The 24,484-nt window shown below is 35.4% G+C and overlaps 1 protein-coding gene across 1 annotated transcript in view; it reads right to left on the bottom strand.

The window, feature by feature from the left end:
* SNX4 (sorting nexin 4) overlaps positions 1 to 24,484 on the bottom strand; it is a 48,885-nt gene that overhangs the window by 2,968 nt on the left and 21,433 nt on the right. The window contains exons 6-13 of the mRNA XM_004675142.2: positions 22,264 to 22,319; positions 18,006 to 18,078; positions 16,114 to 16,175; positions 12,382 to 12,447; positions 10,566 to 10,655; positions 7,926 to 8,025; positions 4,904 to 5,049; positions 3,701 to 3,815 (exon numbers count right to left, since the gene is read on the bottom strand). Coding sequence (XP_004675199.1) covers positions 3,701 to 3,815; positions 4,904 to 5,049; positions 7,926 to 8,025; positions 10,566 to 10,655; positions 12,382 to 12,447; positions 16,114 to 16,175; positions 18,006 to 18,078; positions 22,264 to 22,319 — 708 coding nt within the window. The remainder of the gene's footprint in view (positions 1 to 3,700; positions 3,816 to 4,903; positions 5,050 to 7,925; positions 8,026 to 10,565; positions 10,656 to 12,381; positions 12,448 to 16,113; positions 16,176 to 18,005; positions 18,079 to 22,263; positions 22,320 to 24,484) is intronic.

Below are 24,484 nucleotides of genomic sequence, written 5' to 3'. Positions count from 1 at the left end.
AAGGAGTCACTTAACCAAACGTATGAGCCTAATATTAACATTTCAAAATATCTTCATTCTCAACTGCCATTGTGGGTGATACAAGTGAAAAGATCTAAGAAAGGGATGACTCCTAACCATAAGAACAAATTTAGGACAAATTAAACCACAAGAATTTTGATATGAGTAATTTTTGTCTTTAAGGAAGTCTTCATAAATATGGAAATTCATCTTAATATATGATTTACCAAGATAATGCATATAAATCTTTTGATAAATTGTGAAGCGTTACACAAATGTAAAGGACTATACTAATTGGTAGTCACCCAGGTAGATCTTATGTTGTGAAAAGAGCAATGCTTTATATTTTGTTTTTACAATAGCATTTTTGGAAGATTCTCACCACTATTAAATGGTTATTTTACCCAGAATAAGTAGCAATACTTAACATCTTCAGATACCAGTTACATGAAGGATTTAAAAAATCATATCCTAATTGCATTTACCACAAATGATGTTTAAGTTATTTTCTAGTTAAAATATAATCTGTGATACATATACACAATGGAATATTACTCAGCAATCAAAAAAAGATAAACACATGCTGCTTGCAACAACATGGATGGAGCTGGAAGGGATCATGTTTAGTGAAAAAAGCCAGAAAGAAAAGGGAAAATAATGGATGGTTTCTCATAGCAGGAGTATAAAGGAACAGGGGAGAAAAATAATAATAATGAACAACTGTATACCAGAGACATTTTATGGGGGTGGAATGGGATCAAAAACAGTGGTGATGGGGGGGGAAGTGCACTGGACTATGGTGATGTCACAGGGGTGATTTGGTAATGAGAAGCCCACGGGGATTACAACTGAGATGGGAAAAGGCACAAAATGATGTAAAAATAAGCTATTGTATTATAAAAATATATATGTGTGTGTGTGTGTGTATATATATATATATATATATATATATATATAAAACCTGTGAAAGAACATCATAGAGTCAAAGTAATGTTGTTACATATTTTCAAATACAAGTCATAAATGGGCCTTACAAATTTGAAACTTTAGATTGGTTGGAGACACAGTAATTGATAATACTCGTTGTAACACTTAATAAGCAAGTAGAGAAATTGGGAATTTCTGGAAAAAGCCAATATTACACTAATACCAAAATCAAAAAAGGACAACACAAAAAAGAAAACTATAGGCCAATCTCTCTAATGAACACTGATGTAAAAATCCTCAACAAAATCTTAGCCAATACAATCTAACAATGGCATCAAAAGATAATAAACCATGATGACCAAGTGGGATTTATTCCAAGGACATAAGGATGGTTCAATATCTGAAAATCAATTAATGTAATCCAATGCATCAACAAAAAGAAAAAGAAAAACCATATGATTATATCAATAGATGCTGAGAAAGCATTTGACAAAGTTCAACATCATTTATGATGAAGACCTTGAAATTCTCAGGATAGAAGAAACATAACATAATAAAAGCCATCTACAGCATTTTCTTGGTAAATCATATATTATCTCGGTACATTATCTTGGTAAATCATATGTCATCTTCAGTGGTGAAAGTCTTCCCCTTAAGATCCTGAACAAGGAGAGGATGTCCACTCTCACCAATGCTTTTCAATATAATACTGGAAGTCCTAGCCAGAGCAGTAAGACAAGAGGAAAACATACAAGGAATCCAAATCTTTCCAAATGGGGAAGAAATAAAACTATCACTATTTTCAAAAAATAAAATAATATACATAGAAAACCCTAAAAACATGACCAAAAAAACCTAATAAAAATCAAAGACTAGTTTAGTAAAGTGGCAGGATATAAAATCAACACATAAAACAGTAGCCTTCCTATATATAACCAATCTGAAGAAGAAATTAAGAAAACATTCTTTTTTTAAATGAAACCAAAATAATCAAACACTTGGGAATAAAACTAATGAAAGTGGCAAAGGACCTATAAAAAGAAAACTATAACACACTGTTAAAAGAAAAAGAAGACACAAAAAACTGGAAAGATATCCCTAGCTATACTACTACCTCACTGAAAACAATTTACAGAGGCAATGCTATTCTGATAAAAATTTTAATGGCTTTTCTCATAGAAATAAAACAAATATTGATGAATTATAGCCAGAGCAATATTATGGAGCTACAAAAACCTCAAATAGCCAAAGCTCCCCTGATTAAAAAGGAGAATGGAGGTAGCACATGCCCTGATTTCAAACTATACTACAAAGCCTTAACAATTAAAACAATATGGTACTGGATCAAAGACAGACACAAAGACCAATGAAATCAAATAGAAAACCCAGAAATAAAAACAGTTTTATGGACAAGGGAGCAAAGAATATGCAACAGAACAAGGACAATCTGTTCAATAAATGGTACTAGGAAGACTAGACTGCTCCTTGCAAAAGAATGAAGCTATACTACTACCTCACACTTTGCACAAAAACCAACTCAAGATGGATAAAAGACCTGAAACCATAAAACATACAGAAGAAAATGTAAGCAAAACACTACATGGCATATACCTCAATAACATCTTTAAAGGCACATCCCTCAATGCAAAGAAAGTGAAAGAAAAGATGAACAGCTGGGATTACATCAAACTAAAAAGTTTCTGTACAGCAAATGAGACACTAACCAAAACAAAGAGGCACACTACTGACTGGGAGAAAATTTTTGCATATAATACAACTGACAAGGGACTGATCACAAAAATCTACAAAGAGCTCATACAACTCAATAAACAATCTAGTCAAAAAATGAGCAAAAGAGCAAAAAAAAAAAAAAACCACTTCTCCAAAGAGAAAATGTGGCCAAAAAGTACATGAAAAAATGTTCAACATACCTTATAATTAGGGACATGTAATATCAAAACTGCAGTGAGGTATATCACCTTACAACAGTGAGAATGGCACATATTAAAAAACAGACAACAAATGTTGGCAAAGATGTGGAAAAAAAGGACCTCTCCTACACTGCTGATGGGAAAACAAACTGATTTGACCACTATGGAAAGCTGTGTGGAGGTTCCTCAAACTACTAAAAATGGAGCTACTATATGATCCAGCCACTCCACTCCTAGAAGTCTATCTAAAGGACACAAAAACATTAACTTAAAATGGTACCCACACCGCAATGTTTACTGCACAACTATTTACAATAGGTAAGATAGAGAAGCAACCCAAATGCCCAAAAAGATGTGGTATATAAAACAATGGAATACTATTCAGCAATCAAAAAAGATAAACTCATGCTATTTACAGCAACATGGATGGAGCTAGACGGGATCATGCTCAATCTGCCAGAAATACACCAGAAGGAAAAAGAAAAATAAAAGGTGGTTTCACTTACAAGATAAATATATGGGAACTAAACAGAGGATCAGGAAAAAAAAAATAATGATTTAAAAAAATTAGCAGGAACCATAAATCACAGACATTCTGCAAGGGAGAGGAGAGGAAAAGGGATCAAAATAGGGGAGAGAAGAGCCCAAGACAACAGTAATGGTTCACAGGTGAATTGGTGGTGGGACTTTTACAGGGAATACACAATGATGTAAAAGATACAAATAAAAAATAAATTTAAAAAATGAAAATAAAATTCTTTAATGCAAATAAGAAAAATCAATTTTAAAGAAATTTACAAGCACATCTGAATGTTTGCATCTTCACTAAAACCAAAACATACCTTTTTGCACATACTGATCTGCATGACTGCATAGCTTATGAGGGCTTCCTTTAAATCATGGTTCTTTTGGTCCTTGAAGCGCTCAATATCGGCCCAAGCATTTTTCACAAATTCTCTGAAATGAAAGAAAAGGTATTACTATTATTTAAATTAAGTAAACTATGTACTCTACATTCTATTCTACATTCACTAGTTCTCATTTGAAATGGTTTTTGTCTATATTAAGAAAAGACTATCACTTGTATGATACTTCTATTTTTAACCCTTCTTAAATATCAGTGGGTGGAAATGCAGATAGTCATACATTTTTCTAGATTTTAATAACTTGTATTTTTTCTACAAGACCCCCAGCTTCAAATTAGTTGTATAATGGATGCTAATGGTTTCATGAACAAGCTCACAAGTCTCACAGAAGCAACATGAAGCTGTCTTTCCAGGATCAATGAAAAAAAAAAAAAAAAAAAACTCTTGACAAGATAGATTATATATATTTATTATGTACCCATTAAACACATATACGATATATATATTAAGTATATTTATTAGATACTTGTTTTAAATGACAACTACCTTTTAAAAAATCGGAGACATTTGTCTTTCAAACTATTCCTAATGTTCCACCTTCAATTACTGGTGGCAAAATAATTGACAAAACACTTCCAAACTAATGATAATACCCTTGATCTGCTTGTGTTTATCATTCTTTAATTATCAGATAAAAAGGACAATAAGGAAAATACACCATAGTAATTACAGATTATTTAAGAACTGAATTTCCAGAAATATTTATGAAATAATTCCATGCCACGCCCTTTGCAAGGTGTTGGGTCATAAAGATGAAAAAGACATTCATTAACTTTGAAGGGCCTCTAATTACCCAGGGACAGACACAGAGAATAAATGATCACCTATATAAAACTACCAATATGCTACAATTCCTTGTGAGGGTAAGAAAAGGTGTCACAAATGAAGTGATCCAAGAGCTGGGCAATAAAAAATGATTAGGCAAACGAAGAAAGGACAAATATGTTAAAAGATAGGAATCATGAGAAGTTCAGGAAAAGAGAATCATGAAACTCTTATTTTTTTTTTTTTTGACTAAAACACAACCATGCAGAGATGATAATGAAAGTGAGAACTGTTATAAAGAAACATTCTGCCAATCTACATGTTTCGCTTTATTAAATATCTCAGCATTTTTACCTGCCTTCCAGATTTTTAGACTTCAGCTGCTGTTCTCCTTCACTAATTTGTTCTTCCAGCACCTTTATTCTGCCTTCTCTCTGCTCTGGAGTTTCTTGACCAAAAAGCTTGGTAGTCATTCCCTTCAAAGAAAATGTTCGCACAGTCTAAAAAGAAATGGAAACAGAATAATGGATAACAAAATGAGGTGTGAATTTATATATACTAAATATATATTCAGTATTAAAAAGGAAATTCTGATATAAGCTACAACATAGATGAACCTTGAAGATATTATGTTAAGTGAAATAAAAATCACAAAGGAACATATTTTTTTATTCCACTTAAATGAAGTATTTGGAGTAAATAAGTTTATATAGACAGAAAAGTACCATAGTTGCCAGGGGCTGGAGGAAGGCAAATTAACAGTTGACTTTTTTTGCTGCTGCTGTTGTTTTTTAAAAAGATTTATTTATCACATATGCATAGAAGAACTACGGTGTTGACCAGAAGTGCAGGAACAAGAGGATTCTCCAGAGACAAAGTGGGGAACAGAACAGGCAGATCAATTGAAATACACTGCTGAGGGGAGCAGTGGATGAAACAGGAGAGGTCTGCTGTGCCAAGTGGGTCAGCTTCCTGGCCAGGTATGAACTCAAGTTGAACTCAGGCCATCACAGTGAGCTTTCTGTATGTGGTAATGCTGAATCTTAAACCTAGGCCACCAGGGAGGCACTAATAGTTGATGTTTAATGGGTTAGAATTTCAACCCTGCAAGATTAAAAAAAAAGCTCTGGAGGTTGTTTGCATAATAATGTGAATGTTCTTTCCACTATTGATTCACACTTAAAAATGGTTCAGATGATAAATTATTTTTTAAAAAGCTAACAGGAAAATTTGCTATCTTACCCCTAATTCAGACAGAAGCACTGTAATACAGCCTTTTAGTCAAGGGATTCTAGGATGATTTCTAACACTGCAATAATATGGAATAGGAAAAAATGGAAAACTTCCAGGTGAAGTATTAGGCAAGTTATACGTTAGCAGTTATATTTCTAAAATTACTCTCATATAAAAAATACATAAAATTCAACAATGGAAATCAGTCAAATTAAAGAAACATATTTAAAATGTTCTGGTGGCACAAGGGGTTAAGTCTCAGCACTATGAAGTTATCATCTGCCACTGCAGCACAAATTCAATCTCCAGCCAGGAAGCTAACCAACATGGTACAGAATCTCTTCTGTCTTGTCTACTGCTCCCCTCTGTGGTGTATTTCAGTGGATCCTCCTGTCCTGCTCCCCACTATGTCTCTGGTGAATCTTTTCACACCCTCGCCTCTGGCCTATACCCCAGCTCTTGTATGTATAAATAAATCAAATCTTTAAAAACATACATCAAGGCCCTCCCTGGTGGCGCAGCGGGTTAAAGCACAGCACTGAGAAGCTAAAGCCACTTCCACATGAGTTCGATCCCCGCCTGCCCCAGAGGAGATCCACATGGCGAGGCAGACCTCTCCTGACCTGCCTGCTGCTCCCCTCAGCAGTGTACTTCGTTGATCTGCCTGTTCTGCTCCCCTCTCTGTCTCTGGTGAATCCTCTCACCCTCCACATCTCTGGCCTGTACCTAGCTCCATATGAATAAATAAGTAAATCTTTAAAAAAAATACATTAAGCTTAGTATATATGTCTCATGGTCAAAGGTTTTTTCTCACATAAACTTATGACTTTTCATAGATGTATCAAATGAGTAACACATAAGTACTTTTAAAACTAAACAACGTGTTAACTATGAAGTGACTAGTAAATGGTGCACTCACCACAACAGCTAATTTACTCCAATGAAATAGCTGGACTAAAAACCTGTATGTTCCACCTTATTCACAGCAGCGTTATTTACAACAGCTAGGACCTGGAAGCAGTCTAAGTCTCTTTCAGTAGATAAATGGGTCAATAAGATGTATTAAGTGCACACCATGGAGTACAATATAGCCACGAGAAAGGGTGAAATGCAGTCATTTTCAACAAAATGGAGAGAATAAGAGAACTGTGGGCAGCAAAGTAAGTCAGAATGATAAAAAATATTGGACATTCACAAAACAGAGAATTTGATGATATAAAACTTTCAAAAACTAGTGAACTTGGGCCTCCCTCGTGGCACAGGGATTAAAGTCTCAACACTATAAAGCTATGGTCAGTCACTGTGGCATGAATTTGACCCCTGGCAGATAGCTGACCCACATGGCACAGACCTGCGCCCCTCGGCATGTATGTCAGCAGACCACCGGTTATGCTTCGCACTCTGCCCCTCTCCTACTGCACCTCCGGCCTACATCCCAGTTCTTGTATGTATAAATAAATAAAAATAAATCTTTATTTAAAAAACACAAACCTAGTGGACATCTAGTATCTTGAGAGCACCAAAGTTAAGGAGAATGAGAGAAAGTTAAGGAGAAAGAGGGAAGGAGACACAAGGATAGTGGAGAGGTAGAAAATGATAGAAATAACAAAAAGAGCTAGACAGAAGAGCTAGGAGAAAGCTGACTTTTAAAATGACCTAAGTCTAACATACTAAGATACAATTTTCTCCACACATATTCACTGTGAGCACTCAAGAATAAAGTACACAGAAAATGTTCCTTGTTAGGAAAGAAGCACTGATTCTAACTGGGTACACGGCTTGACGAAGTAAACTAAAACTTCTGTAATATACCTTGTAAAATTAAACTTCGTAACTATCCTTACTTTGATCTCCAAAAGCTGCGTTTTGTTGTTGTTTTTCTTTTTCAACTTGGACTCAAAACAGAAATGAGACGACACTTTTACAAAGAGCAACACTGGCAAAATGTATGACAACACTACATGATACTACGATTTTTAATGGCATATAGCTTTTTAAATCAAGTATACAACCCAAACAATCAGTAAAGTTGTCCTGAAATTATTTCCCTCTAAGAGTTAGCGGCGTTTGAATATTATAACTGGCTTACTACACATATGACTTGCTACAATACCACCAAAGATCTAAATGGAAAACCACTCACCCCAGTTGCCAGTTCCTCACATTGCTGCTTCTTGGATGCTAAGTCCTGAGCAGCCATCTCCAAGTCATACTGCATGAGTTCATGCTTCCTACACACAGCCCTAGGAATGAAAGTGCGGTCACTTAATTTTCGCAGTTTCTCTTTTAAAATGGCAAAAAAAAATTCTTAGAGATAGGGGAGGTATTCATAAGGTCTCACTAGGGTCAGATCTTATGTACCCAGAACTGATGCAGTCACAATGTACTCTGTAACCCAACATTAAAAATTAATTAAAAAAATTAGATTTATTCAAACTTGGGCATAAAAATACTATGACACACGAAAGCGAGTTTACTAGATATTTGAAAATTATTTTCAATAAATGCTTAAAAATATCTGTTGTAGTTGTATTTACATCATAGGCAACTGTGTGTTTTGAAAAGGCATCTCAAAACCTTTTCTGAGGTCTCTCTAGTGGTACAATGGGTTAAGTCTCACACTATGAAGCTATCGGCAGCCACTATAGCACCGGTCCAATCCCCAACCAGGGAGGTGACCCATATGGCACAGTAGATTTCTCCTGTCCCACCTGTTGCTCCCCTGAGCAGTGTGTTTTAGTAGATCTGCCTGTTCTGCTCTCCACTCTGACTCTCACGCCCCACCCTTGACCTATACCCTAGCTTTTGTATGCATAAATAAATCTTTTTTTTTAAATATGCACAAAAAAGCTGCAGTGGCTGTGGACAGCTTCTCAGTTCTGTACTTTAACCTCTTGTGCCACCAGAGAGGGCCCCCAAGTTTGTTTGTTTTTTTTAAGTCAATTATTATAAAAGTTACCTGTACTCACTACTAAAAAAAAAAAAAAAAAAAAAATCCTGATCCTCTCCCTGGTGGCGCAGCAGGTTAAAGCACAGCACTGAGAATCTAAAGCCGCTTCCGCATGAGTTCGATTCCCACCTGCCCCGGAGGTGACCACATGGCGCGGCAGACCTCTCCTGACCCGCCCGCTGCTCCCCTCAGCAGTGTACTTCATTGATCTGCCTGTTCTGTTCCCCACTCTCTCTGATGAAGCCTCTCACCGCCCTGAGCCTCTGGCCTGCACCCCAGTTCTGTATGCACAAATAAATCTTAAAAAAAAAAAAAATCCTAATAACAGGAATATAAAAATAATTAAACATTTTCAAAACTCTCTTTTTCCCAACTCCTTTACCCAGAGGTAATCCTTGTCAATATAGTATGTATCTTCCAGATATTAGCTTGGCATTTACAAATACACTAGAGATTCTACTTTTCTTACCTAATTCCACAGACATCTTACCATGTCAATACACAATGCTTTCAACAATTTTTTAAGAGTGTCCAGATTCCACTGTATGTAGCAGCTTTCCTTTGCTTAGTACTTGAAAATACAGTGGTGAAATGTCTTAATTGCTCAACACTCTAAAAAGTCCAACATGAGGATATTTTAATCCCACTTATTGCTCAGCTACAGAAATATTGCTCTATTTTATTTAACAAAATGTTTGTATTGTTTTTAAAGTAAAAGGAAAACTCCTAGTGAACAAGAGGTTAAGTCTCAGTGCTGTCACCACTACATCTTAGTTGGTCTCCCTGCCAAGGAGCAGCAGACCTCTCTTGTTTCTCCCGCTGCTCCCCTTAACAAATGTTTTTCAGTAAATCACCTGTTCTGCTCCTCTCTCTTATCTCTAGGAAATGGATCCTCTCCCCCCTCCTCCCCTCCCTAGCCCCTGCACCTCTGGCCTAGACCACCAATTCTTCTGTGAAAAAAAAAAAAGATATAAAATAACAGGAAAGTAAACAAAAAAGGTAAAAAGTTTATGGACAGAAAAATATGGTAACTTATTCATCAAATAGCACCATCTAGAAAATTCTGTCTGAACTTCTAGGTGATGGCATAAAAACAAGGCAAAGTCTTGATGTTCCTGAACAACTCTGCCTTGCTACCTGCCTCACAGCTGCACTTGCGGATTAGAGCAGTCTGGTCTGCTGTTGGTCCAGGAGCCTATGTCCTCACTCAGGAAAAGGACAAGGTTCCAGGAATCAGACAAAGTCCACAGGCCAACCATCGATTGGTGTCTTATAGCAGGGGAGGAATGGAAGTAATTGCAGCAGGGGAGAGAGACCTGAAAGAGCTGGGTGTGGGTATGCAGATGAATTAATGGTGGGAGGGCCAGAACTAAGAGGAACATAACTACAGAAAGATGACCCACAGTTTAAGAAAATAAATGAATACTTTTTTTTAAAAAGCCCTGATATTTAGCCAAAACTGAAACTTTACAGCTTTCCACTAAGGAGATTAGATATGCAAAAAGGACAATACACAGCCTACTGACAGGCAGGGCTATATACACTCAATACGTATTTTAATTCCAATCTTCAAACTAAGAAAAATCAGAACAGCAGACAGATCTGATGCCTGAGACTAACAGATTTTATCAATAAAATGTCTTCAAAGGCAGGTCTCACCAGACATTTCTATGCCTAGCACTCTGCAACACAGAGGAATTCAATGATATCTCATTTGCTATCTGGAGGAATGAATTCATTTAAAAAAAAAATCACCTTGCGATCTTTATTTTATAGCAGCAAATAGACAGTGGTGATCAGCCACAGAGCTGCATCTGGAACAAATATACTTACCTCAGTGCCTCAGCATAAAATAGATATTCCTTTAACTGATCTGCATAATGCTCTTCATCTTCCAAAATATCATCTATAGACGATGCATACCTATTTAAAAAGACATTATGTAGGGTAACTTTTATCAGGATGCAAGTATTAACGTTCTCAAGTGCTTTTTAGTGTGTGGTCCAAGATCATTTGCTACCTATTAGTGACAATGCTAAGTTACAGAAAGTGACAATGAGAATTAGAAAATATTTGTATCTGGGGCCCTGCCTGGTGGCACAACAGGTTAAAGCATAGCTCTATGAAGCTATCTGCAGCCACTACTGCAAGAGCTCAACACTCAGCCAGGGAGGGACCGACATGGTGTGGCAGGCCTTGCCCTTGCCTCTCCTGCAGCTGCTCCCCTCAGCAGTGTACTTCAATAGATCTGCCTGTTCTATTCCCCACTCTGTCTAGTGAATACTCTCATACACACCCTCACCCCCCAACCCTGTGCCTCTGGCATGTACCCGAGTTCTTGTATGCATAAATAAATAAATCTTTTAAAACACACACACACACACACACACACATTACTTTTTAAGTTACCATGATACTTTTACTAAAATTTACCGAACTATTTCTATTAGCAATGACTTAGAAATAAAAAAAATCCAAGAAAAGATGATCCTTTTTTAGGTGGCTTAAAAGTACTGTTATTTAAAGATATCAGAGCTACAAAATCTGTAGAAAGAGCTAGAGTTTAGTACAATCAGTACACAAGTATTCTTGATAGCAAATACAGACAATAATGCCAAAAGCATTACAGAAAATTTTAGCAGCTTTATTTTATACTAATTCTCAATAATAAACTCTGCTTTAATGAAGTCAAGTCACTCATTACTCATGCTATTTTTGTGTCTGGACTTCAGTCTTTCTGAGGAGAGCAATGTAATGGCTTCCTCCTTTTTCTTCTCCAAATTCTTTGAGCACGTATCTCAACAAAACATGGAGGTCTTCTCAGACAACTTCATTATTCCATTTCTGATCTCTTATCAACAATTCAGAACTTAAAATTCAAAGCAATGCTTTGTGTTTTATATCTCTATTACACTGAAGTTCCATAAGGACATGGGCTACATCATATACTACTTGATGATGTAACAAGCATCTTTATTCAAATTAATTCTAGTTCTTGGTAGGGGAATAAAAGAGAATGTTTTATCTCTCCATTCCTGCTTCATATAACATGAAACAAAATTTACTTAAATTGTAAAATTAAATAAACTTCATTAAAAAGCAATGTGCTCATAGGATCTACAAAAACAGGCAAAGTGCATCTTATGTAAATATTAACTTGCATTTATTTCTGTGTGACTGGGAAAAAGCCCTTAAAAGCATTGTTAAGAGTACGAAAAATTGCCTTCGGTTATTAGGTCTATGATTCTGAAAGAACTATTAAGGAAACAAACAAAAAGAGGAAACAAAGGTCTGGTGGCTTGAAAATAGTAGAGTATAGGAATAAATGGCACATCCTTTGGCAGAAAGTATATGCAATATATCTTGTAAATATATTGGTAGTTTAAGACAATTTTTAATGTGAATGGATGTTCAAATGTTTCTTCTGCATGTACTGAAATACAGTTTTCTTCTTTATTCTAATATGTGAATTGGACTGAATTTTGAATGTTAGGCCCAACCTTTCATTCCTTCAATAAACTTTAAGGTCTGTGTACATAAAGTATGGTTCTATATGCCAGCAAACTTAATAAAAACGAACAGAATAATCACTAACATTTCACCACTAAACTTCACCTCAAATTTTACTCTTAAATTCTCTGTTACTTACACATCCATGTGATGGCCAGCACTCTGTAGTCCATCACCCATTTCTTTTTCTATGGCACTCCATTCACTAGGTAGATAAAGCCAAAAATATTATGAATTAGATATGGAGTATCGTTAAACTGAATCTTTTTTTCTGGCTAGTTTTTAAACAGTGTATAGTATCTATTTTTGGATTTATTTTTTGTTCTCACATATGTTGCTTTTTCCTTAAACTTAACAATTAAATACAAGTAAAGATTTAAAATATTAGTACAAAAGTTTACATACCTATTGTTATTAAGGGAAAAGTTAAGTATCATACAAAATAACTTCTATAGGTACCTTTCTTGGGTGAAATCAGAATTAAGCAGTTTTGCTTTTAAATGGAGGCTGGCTCTGCACTTGATCTACTTAATTGGAGGCTGGCTCTGCACTTGATCTACTTAATTGAAAGCTGAGACATGTATATTTTTACATGCTCCACAGATAACTGCGATGACTATTTCTGGTCATGGTTACCTACCACTACCTAACAGCTAATAACATAATCAAATAAATATGGATCCATACCATATCTTACATTCAAATAAATTTCAAATGAATCAAAAACTTATGAAACACATGTAGAAAAAATAATAAAAAAAAAATAATCCATAGTGGAAAAGACCTTATCAAGATAATACAAAAATATCAGAGGCTATTATTTTAGAAAGGAAAAAAAAACCTAATCATTTAGTGAAATTAATGAGATATTGCTGCATCATGAAAGCCACCTTAAGCAAAAGACATGACAAATGAGAAAAAACAAATTGCAATTCCTTTCACAAAGGTCTAATTTTCTTAAAAGAAACAACTTCTGGGCCCTCCCAGGTGGTGCCAGTGGGTTGAGACACAGCATTATGAAGCTATCAAAGCCACTGCAGCACGAGTTCAATCCCTGGCCAAGGGGTGACCCATGTAACACAGCAGACCTCTCCTGACCCTCCCTGCTCCCCTCAGCAGTGTACTTCATTGATCTGCCTGTTCTGCTCCCCACTCTATCTCTGGTGAATCCTCTCAACCCTGCCCTGCGCCCAGTTCTGTATGCATAAATCAATTAAAACAAACAAACAAACAAACAAACAAACAAACAAAAAAACTCCTGGGCCCTCCCTGGAGGCTCAGTGGGTTAGGATGCAGCACTGCAAGTTAGCTGCAGCCATTTCAGTGCAAGTTCAATTCCTGGCCCTGGAGGTGATCCACGTGATGCAGCAGACCTCTGTCTCACCTGCCACTTCCCTCAGCAGTATACTTCATCAATCTGCCTGTTCTTCTCCCCACTCTGTCTCTGGTGAATCCTCACCATCCCTGCAACTCTGGCCTGTACCCCAGTTCTGTATACATAAATAAATCAATCTTAAAAAAAAAAAAAAAAAAACTCTTGTAAATCATTAAGAAACCAAGCTGCTAACCCAACAGAAAAAGAGGGGCAAAAGATATTTACATAGAATTTATGAAATAGGGAAAATGGCTTAATGACTGATTGTGAAAGAAAAAAATAAATGGTTTCATTCAAAACTTGAGGACTACAGTGAGAAACCATTTCTTACCATCAGACTATTTTTTTTAAGTATTTATTTATTTATTTTTGCATATAAGAACTGCGGTGTAAGCAAGAGGAATCACCAGAAATAAAGTGGGGAGTAGGGCAGGCAGATTTAGTGAAATACAGAGTTAAGGGGAGTAGCAGGTGAGACAAGAAAGGGCTGTTGCACCATATGGGTTAGTTTCCTGGCCAGGGATTGAACTCAGGACATTGCAGTGACAGTGCTGAAACTTAATCTAGGCCACCGGGGGAGGGGGGCACCCATTGGACTGTTAAAGACAAAAATTTGATAATACAGTTTGGGTGATGGTGTGAGGAAACAGTTACTAATACTTTGTTGGTGGTCATTTAAAACCATCCATAAAGGGCAATTTGGTGTTATGTATAAGAAACTATGGACATAGTTTTCCTTTGGCCCAGTAATTTCTAGAATTATATCTTACATGTATGCTTATATATGAGTAACATGACACAAACAAGGATACTTATTGCAGCACTAAATGTAATAGCAGAAGACAGGAAATAACTATGAAGAAGAGCTTTGTTAAATAAATTTTGATACTTTTGCTCAATAAAACCAAAACACTTATCTACTGATAACAATTCCTTTTAGAGAGCAATTCTTTTGGAACAGGAACAGTAGATTTATTGGAATACCCTGCAAGAGAGCAGGGGTGAGATGGGAAATGTTGCCTGTGCAGGGAACAGTTCTTAAGTGAATAAGAGCAAGGTAAAACATATGAACATAACAATATATATACAACATGCTCCAGTGTTAAGAGGAGGAAAGCTGCATTTCTTTTCTTTCTTCTTTTTTTTTTAAAAGATTTATTTTTTTATGCATACAGAGCTGGGGTAGAGGCCAGAGGTGCAAGAGTGGTGAAAGGATTCACAAGAGACAGAACAGGAAGCAGAACAGGCAGATTGACAAAGTACATACAGTACTGAGGGGAGCAGCGGGTGAGACAGGAGAGGTCTGCTGCACCTTGTGGGCCACCTCTGGGGCAGGGGATTGAACTCCTACTGAGGAGGTTGTGGCTACTTGTAGGGCTGTGCTTTAGCCTGTGAGCTACCAGGAAGGGCCCTCGTGTTGTAGTATGTTACTATATTACATTTAATTTATTATTTTACCAGGATACAAAAATATGAAGAAACCCATATTAGTTGTCTCAAAGGAGACCTGGGTAGCTGGCAAACCAGTGAGGGAGAGATTTACCTTATAAGCTTTGCTCCTTTTAAATTTTGTGTCATATGAATATATTCAAAAAAAGCAAAAATGAGCCATTACTTATGTCCAAAATATTTGTAAAGAACATTAGCATGTAGTTTTCTTATGAAAAGATTTAGATAATTTCTATTTTTTTTTTTTGCACAGAAGAAATGGGGTGTAGGCCAGAGGTGCTGAAGTGAAAGGATTCACCAAGGCACAGTGACCAAGGCAGAGTGGGGAGCAGAACAGGTAGATTTTACTGAAAGACACTGTTAAGGGGAACAGAGGGCAAAACAGAAGAGGTCTGCTGTGCCCTATCTGGCCAAGATCAAACTCAGACTCTAGTGTTGATAGCACTAAAAACCCTACATTTGGATAACTTCTAAAATGTCATAACCAAAATAATGAAAGAACAAAAGATTAATTACCAAAAGTACAAGTTATATACAAGTCATACACACACACACACACACAGACACACATATATACACACACACACACAGTTTAAAATACAGTACAAGTTTAAAATATACAAATATTTTAAAGCTAAATTTCCCCAAGACTGAAAAACCTATCTTACAAAACTCCTCAGAAACTATAAAATGACACAACAAAGAACAAGAAAGATCACTATTTCTGTAACTGTGATTTTTAAAAGGGATCTTTTTGGGCATTTTACCAAAATAGTAAAAGGCACTGCTCACAGTTTAATCATACTAGTTTCATTTTACTAGTTCAACATACTGGCTTTCCTCACTAGTTTTTATTTAAAGAAAACTTACAAAACAAAGTTTGAATTATCTCTACTAAATTAGTAATATATTTTTTTTAAAGAGTCTTTACCAGACTCATAAGTTTTCACAAATTACTCTCAGGCAAAAAGCTAATTGTTATTTATTTTAAAATAAAAGCTAATTATTAAAGCTAATTGTTATTTTAAAAATCTGTACAGTATTTACCTGAAAACACGCCCATAATTTCCATGTACTTTATATACACCATAAAGACGATCTGCTACTCTCTGCAATAAATAATTAAAAGAAACTGCTCTTAGGTAAAAGTTATATAGAGATCACTGTTTTAAAAAAGAGTAGAACCTCATAAAAAAGCAAATAAATACATGCTTAGTACAATGCTTAGAAAATATGAAAAAAAAATTTGAATCTTAAAAAGTCTCAGGAGAAAAAATATTTAATGTTGTCATATTTACTTTTACATTTTTTTCTTTTTGTAGGTTTTAATTAATTTTTAAAAATTTCTTATAAAGGGCAATAATATTTTTATCCAATAAATTAACATTACATTTTTTCAGGTTAAATGATCTGTAGCACACTCTCCCTACAACAACAATCATTTCATTCTCCTTCAGATCTTACTTAAATTTATTCTCTGTGCTTGGTAGATTTTCTGAGTCATTAACTATTAATTTGTTCAATTCATCACTCATCTCTGAAATCCCTAATAAATCTTACTCAACGCTATGTTCCTTGGTTTCTTCTGGGTGTGACTGAGAATTTTCTCAGTACCTGGGACTGTCACATCTCTGCCTAACCTCATCACTCGTAACTGTTAGTTATCTTTCCTGCTAAATGAGTTTTCTAGAGTCCCCCCACACCCTGCCCCACACTCCTTTTCTTCAATTAGCCTTCAAACAGCCAGACCTCTATTTCAAGTAAACCCGCTCCGTTTCTGTTACAGAAGACAAAACAGTATGAACTGTTACTATAGTCTTCTGGGATGTCTCTGTTCCCCATCTTACTCTTCAAAAGAATTGCTGGCTAATTTGTTTGAGTAACTTCAAGGCAACTAAAGGCCTAGAACTTTTACCTAATTAATCCATAACCCTTTCCAAAAGTTAGCTCTTCCCTCTAGCCTAATATTTTTCACTATGTAAAGGAAGGTTATTGTATCTCTCATTTCCTAGAAAGTATTCTAGTATTTATTTAAGGAACCCAATAATACTCTGAATGGCTAAATAGGAGACTGGGCCAATATAAGGATCTTCATAAGGATTCCCCCCCTTATTCTTTTTATTTATACTTATTATGGAAATCTTCAAATATATAAAAAGCAGAGCATAGAAGGATATTACTTCCATCTCCCAACACTTATCTTCAGCAATTCTTACAGGGCCACTCTATTTTGACCTAGAAGTACCTCCCACTCTCCACCCTCTACTAGTAGACTCATTATTTAAACAAATTTCAGATGATATATTTCATTTCAGGAGGATTCCAATTTGCATAACATGTGATTCTAGACCTCATAACCTAGTACCTTTCAAAAGCTTTGAGTCAGGCAAGCTCTAAGCTTTCCTCTAGGTTACTACAAGGACTAGAGTGAATAATATAGCATATTCCAGGTACATTCATTTACTCAAAAGTATTTTTCTCCATGTCTGTTACAGTCAAACTACATAGTTAAGTACAATAGTTCCTTTTCTCATGGCAGATTATTATCCCGAATAAGTTTACTAAGTACAATTTAAGATACTTGATGACCTTACATATATATACTATTTCACAGACCTTTAAAAGTTTTGAAAGAATAAGGATATAACTACATGTAGATATAAAATGCCATCCTTATGAATTCTATTCCAACACTGAAAAGGCGGAGCTTTAGAGAAATGCCAAACTAAAAAGAAAACAACAAATTAAATTCTTCAAGTTGTTGTTTATGCCAGAAAAACATCTCACATGTTTTTTAAACTGCAATTTGGATGAATACACCAAATTTTAATGTAAAAATCAATTATTCATCATAAGTACCATCCATTGCTTAAATACAGTGATTGAATCAGAAGCACACTTTATAACTATGCATCTAAAAAATCTTGGGGACCACTTACAGCTCTGACTCGAAGAAGATGTGAAATGACAGACTGAAGTTCATCACTGTAGTGTTTCAGTTCAATAAATCGCCTGAAATAGGAAAAAAACTTTTTTTTCCATGAAAATAAGTCAAACACTGAAAGTCAAATAGTTTCTGAGAATGAAACGGACATGAACATTGACACACCAATAAAAATTTTTTAAATAAAACTATACTTTCTTTTGATATTTTTAAGTCAAGAAAAGATATTTTTAAAATCACAATTTATGTGTGCTACTAAGAGATAAAATTTATTAGGAAAAATTATCTAAAAGACAAGAAAAAAACATAATAGTGCTAAAAAACAAAAAAAAAAAAAACTTATGGTAAAACCAATCACAAATCCATGGTCTCTAACTTCAGTCATAATGCTGCCCAATAATCTATGACCCTAATCTGATAACTTCCATTCTCCATAAAGACCTGAGACTTCTGATGCCACCATCCATCATATTCCAACCAGGCTTCAAAGATTAAATGAAAGCCATCAGATAACAACTATTTCGCCTTCACCACTTCCCAGTAAATTCAGAAACTTTTCTATATCCACATTTGTTATTTTTTCCTTCCTTCGAGAATTCTACTATTTTAGGTTCTATTCCAGCTACAGCCCATAATCCTATTTTACATTTTCTGAACAAACCTATTAGCATATTAATTGATTAGATTTACATTAAAATAAAAACACATTTCTTTGACAATATATCTATCTACTAACACTCTTACAATATCCATCCCTTTCATAACCACACTTTGGCAAGGCTTTACCTTACCCTCCATTTACTGCTCACCCAAATACATGTATTTTTACAGACAGCTACTATGCTGGCGATATATTCCTGACAAAGCTACCAACTACTTTCATACTGCTAAAGTCTAATAACATACTTTAGGCCTCATCATACTTGATCCTTTCAACAAAGCTTACTTTGTCCTCCTTTAAAATATATTCCCTTAATATCAGTGTTACTTTTCTCATGATTTCCCTTTTACTCTCTGGTCACTCCTATAGTCTCTTTTGAGTTCTCACTTCCTTCACCCATCTCTTATCCTCTACCTTTAGAGTGTAAAAAACCTCCTGTTAAAAATACTGAGGGTCGGCCCTCCCTGGTGGCACAGCAGGTTAAAGCACAGCACCAAAAAGCTAAAGTCACTGCAGCATGAGCTCAATCCCCACCCCTGAGGTGACCCACAAGGCACCGCAGAGCTCTCCTGACCCGCCTGCTGCTCCCCTCAGCAGTGTACTTCATTAATCTGCCTGTTCTGCTCCCCACTCTGTCTCTGATGAATCCTCTCACCGCCCCTGGGCCTCTGGCCTGTACCCCAGTTCTGTATGCACAGATAAATAAATCTTTAAAAAAAAAATACTGAGGGTCTCTCAGTAAGATAGGGCTGTTGAGTAACCACCACAACTATATACAGAGGCCATTGTGGGTCTCAGGAACCTAAATTTATAACAAGCTTCCCCACAAGATTTAGATACACATAATCCTCAGGTTATACTTTGGAAAATGCCACTAAGTGTGCAGTCCTAAGTCCTTAGCTATCTTATAATCAATCTTTCCATCATACACTCTGATTTGTCATTCACAAAGCTTCCCAATTATGACCTACGTGGTGCTAAAATACAAATTTCTACCCCAGGTCAATCTTTTCCTTAAATGCCAGATCTACAAAGTCAACAGACAAGCAGAATTCTGTACTTCTCTGTATATCCAAAGTACAACTTAATGTCTCCTACTACTCTAAAATCTTAGGCCCCTATACTCTAAAGAATGAAAGCTGGGTGCTGTTTGTATTTCCTTTCCTTCTCCTTTACCTACACTTGTTAAATTTTTTAGTTAAAACATTACATTCTAATTACTCAGTCTATCTCCTAACTATTACCCAAATATTATCTAAATATTGCTACATGAAGAAAACAACTCAAGGTCTCTTCATCACTGCAGTCTTTTGAAGAAAGATAAACATGCATGAAGCAAGTATCATTTTAGTAATCGTTCTGAAATAATCTGGCTTTCTAGATTTCCAGAAAATATTTTAATGATGGTATGGGACAGCTAGAACCTAGACCAGAGAGTCTATATATCTTAGAGAATCTATTATAATGACCAATGCAGACAATTCTCTTATATAGAACTTAAGGCAAATAAAATTATATTATGAACTACACAAGTTAGCAAAAACTCAACTACATTTGTAGAATTGTGAACCTAAATGCCTAAAACACATATAGTGTTGTAAACCATTGTTATTTTAATATTAAAAAAGGAACAAGAACTAAGAAGCAAAACCTTACTTTGATTATATTATTGTTCATATTATCACATTTTAAATTCTCTCCATAATACAGGTATTAAAAAAAAATTAACAATTTTGAAAGCCTAGTCAGAAAAGATAAGGCCAATATCCAACTGACAAAATATTTTTCATTTGGACCCTCCCTGGTAGCTCAACAGGTTAGGACGCAGCACTACAAGCTGGCAGCAGCTGCTTCAGTGCCAGTTCGATCCTCTGCCCGGGAGGTGACCTACATGGCACGGCAGACCTCTCTTGACCCGCCTGCTGCTCCCTTCAGCAGTGTATTTCATTGATCTGCCTGTTCTGCTCCCCAATCTGTCTCTGGTCAAGCCTCTCACCACCCTTACACTCTGGCCTGTACCCCAATTCTGCATGAATAATCTTTAAAAAAATATTTTTTCACTAAATTGAATACTTAAATGACAAAATAATATTAATTTAAAAATCTCATCTATGCGCTCCACTAATGAATGTATACCTAGCAATAAAAATAGTAATAATAGGCCCTCCCTGCTGGCGCAGCGGGTTAAAGCACAGCACTGAGAATCTAAAGCCGCTTCAGCATGAGTTCGATTCCCGCCTGCCCCCAAGGTGACCACATGGTGTGGCAGACCTCTCCTGACCCGCCCACTGCTCCCCTCAGCAGTGTACTTCGTCGATCTGCCTGTTCTGTTCCCCACTGTCTCTGGTGAACCCTCTCACCGCCCCTGGGCCTCTGGCCTGCACCCCAGTTCTGTATGCACAAATAAATCTTTAAAAAAAAAATAGTAATAATAATGATTGGCTTTCCTTTTTAGGGTTGTTTTTTTTTTTTTTTTTTGGTGTGTGTGCACTTATTAGGCTTTCTAAAACTATCTTTGGAGAGCGACAAGTTTAGTTCTTAATATACTAGAAGAGGCCATTAGGACCTTTATAAAAGCCTCATTGGAATCCTAGGTGCATATTACTAAGTGCTAGAAGCTGTATGTTATTTCCCTGGTAAGGGATATTTACAGTGGAAGTGGGGGATGCACGTTTAGGGATAGGAGCTCTGCACTTTGCACAGTTTTGCTATCAACCTAAAACTATTCTAAAAAGTAAAGTCTGTTAAAAGAAAAAGAAACCTCAATGGTTACTATCACAATTCTCTACTTTTTAAAATATTTATTCATATTTTATGTTCAAAATTTACACTGAAAACAGAGGCTAATTATGTTCACATGTTATGGCTTATAAAGTTAGACATAATAAATTAAAAGAATTTATCTGCTAAAAATTAATACTATGTAGAAATTATTGCTAAAGGCCTAACCAGAGAAATCCTAACATCTCATAAACTTGGTCGCCAAAAATGGAAATGTCTCATATGCCTAAGCAGATAAACTAACTCAAAAATTTAGCTGTGCCAAATCCCAAGAAAAGAGCCTGAATTATCCACCAAATTCAGAGAATGAGCAAAACCAAAGTTTTAAGAAACAGCTAAGTCCCATCCTAAGGAAGGTTCTTCTGAATAGTCTTCCTTTAATATAGACATGCTCTCACAAACGCCAAAATAACATTAATGAAGTCAAGTAACTGTCATATAAATATACTACCATGAAATTATTATAATGTACTATTATACATTATTTGTATATTTGTACATATTTGACAATATCATAAGAAAATTATTTTCTATGAAATTAAAATTATTTTTCCCATTTTTCTGATAGATTCAATAACAATTAATAAATCCTTCCAGGAAAAAGTGATGGCTTAGTTTTCTAAAACTTCAGTTATGTACAACTTTAAACCCAATTAAGTTAACATATTTTAAAATCAGTTTTAAACTGTAAAAGGATTTCACTAAATGTGATTTAAAATATTCAGCAAGTAAAGTGCACACATTCAGAAATGAAAAATTGTTAAGCACCACTCAAAACAACACTGTATCTGTTATTAAAACAAAACCTTACTTGTCTGGGTTTTTCACTCTGAATGTTGCATTAAGTGCTTTTAACCTGGAGTCTGCCTGGAAAAAATAATTTGTTCAATTAATACAATTACATTTCAGGCTATAAATCCAAACAGTTTTATTTTTCCTCTAGAATTAAGATGCTCAAGTGCATTCTTCTTCATATCATTTATGACAAAAACATTAAACATGCCTAAAAAGACCCAAATTGGTTATTTTTAAAATACTACAAAAATGTTATAAATTATACTATATACATGACATTGCATGCTACCCAAGCAAAACAACTGTAAACACCAGCATGCTAACAAAGATACAGCTTTGCATATTTTTTAAAAGATTTATTTATTTATGTATATAGTACTGGGGTACAAGCCAGAGGTGCAGGGGCAGTGAGAGGATTCCCCAGAGACAGAGTGGGGAGAAGCACAGACAGATCGACAAAGTACACTGCTGAGGGGAGGAGCAAGCTGGTCAGGAGAGGTCTGCCATGCCATGTGGGTCAACTCCAGGGTGGGGATCGAACTCATGCAGAAGTGGCTTTAGCTTCTTAGTGCTGTGCTTTAACCCCCTGCTCCACCAGGGAGGGCCCCAGCTTTGCAAATTTTTAAAAATAGTTTGTGTGGGGCCCTCCCGGGTGGCGCAACAGGTTAGGACACAGCACTGCAACCATCTCAGTGCGAGTTCAATTCTTAACCCCAGAGGTATCCACATGGGTAGCAGACCTCTCCTGACCACTGCTCCCCTCAGCCCACTTCTCTATCTGCCTGTCTCTATCTGTCTTAACCACTCTATCTCTGGTGAAGCCTCTCACCACCCCTGCACCTCTGGCTTGTATCACAGTTCTGTATAAATAAATAAATAAATCTTTAAAAAAAAAAGTTTGTGTGAAAAAGTAACTTACTTTTTTTCTACATCAAGAAAAGCAATCATTTGTGTTTTGAAGCTTATGCATTAGAGTATAGTTCTTAGACTGAATCCAAATCAGGTGTACAATGGTTTTTTCCCACTTTCTAAGTATTTTAGACAAGAAAGAAACATGGTAGTTCCAGTATGAAGTAATATAGTACTAAAATAAAACAAGCTATTTGACATCAAATTACTTCCTAGCTAGCAGGAAATGTTATAAGCCATACAACTTTTTAACTATCTTTACTTTATCCTATATGACTGATCAAAAAGAAGGGGAGGAGTCAACTATAAAATAAAAATTTCACTACATATTTATTTCTATTATCCTAAATTTTCATTTCTAAACAAAGACCAAATCACCTTTCTGACCCAGGTTCATAAATTTAGGGTTCATAAAAGATAACTCAGGAATCAATGATAAGATATGATTTTGAAAATCCTAATCAGTTTGAAAATTTACATTATTTCCAACTTTTAATACATAGTTATACTCAATTACTTGATTAAGAAAATTTTTTTTAGTTTTAAAATACCATTACTTATTTAATGTGAACTGTCTTGTTTTTAAATTTTTTTAAATACATAATATTTTTATTTTTACAACATTTTGTGCATTTTTCCATCTCAGCTGTTGATTAAGAAAATTTTTTAAATACACAAATACTCTGCTTCACAAGCTCAGCTCCTAGAACTACAAAAGAAATCCAAAGATCAGGAATATCTAAGGAAGCTTAATTTATCACTAATTTCAGGAGACTTTCTATTGTTAAAATCAGGATTTCATAAATTCATAATTTTTATTACATCCTAGCACATGAGCTAATACATTTGAAAGACATTATAAATAAAAGCACCTAAGAATTCAAGGCATATCTATGTTCAGTGGTATACAGTAGGCAAATGCATTGTGTTTTTTAATTAAAATTACTAAGTACCCAAGTGTTAATGACTATATAGTCATATGCAAATTTGATTCTTTAAACAGTAATAAAATTACATAAAAATTGTCGACAAAGTTTTATTTTGTACATCTTCTTGAATCTCATACTTTTTAATACCACTAATTTTTTTTCATTATTACCCTGTTTGTTTTTTTTTCCAATATCACCAATTTACTAACTAAGAAGTCATATAAAAAGTAAAATGTCACCATCTTAACTTCCACTACTGTCAGGTCAGCTTCCATCACACATCTGATCATCATTTCACCAGATTCCATAAAAAGATAAGCTGCAGGGCCCGCCCTGGTGGAGCAGTGGGTTAAAGCACAGCACTGAAAAGCTAAAGCCACTTCCGCATGAGTTAGATTC

Source organism: Condylura cristata, unplaced genomic scaffold, assembly GCF_000260355.1.
Source record: "Condylura cristata isolate star-nosed mole 26May11 unplaced genomic scaffold, ConCri1.0 scaffold00003, whole genome shotgun sequence".
Taxonomy (NCBI): domain Eukaryota; kingdom Metazoa; phylum Chordata; class Mammalia; order Eulipotyphla; family Talpidae; genus Condylura; species Condylura cristata.
The sequence above is the reverse complement of the archived record's forward strand: the minus strand, read 5'-3'. Positions and strand labels throughout refer to the sequence as shown.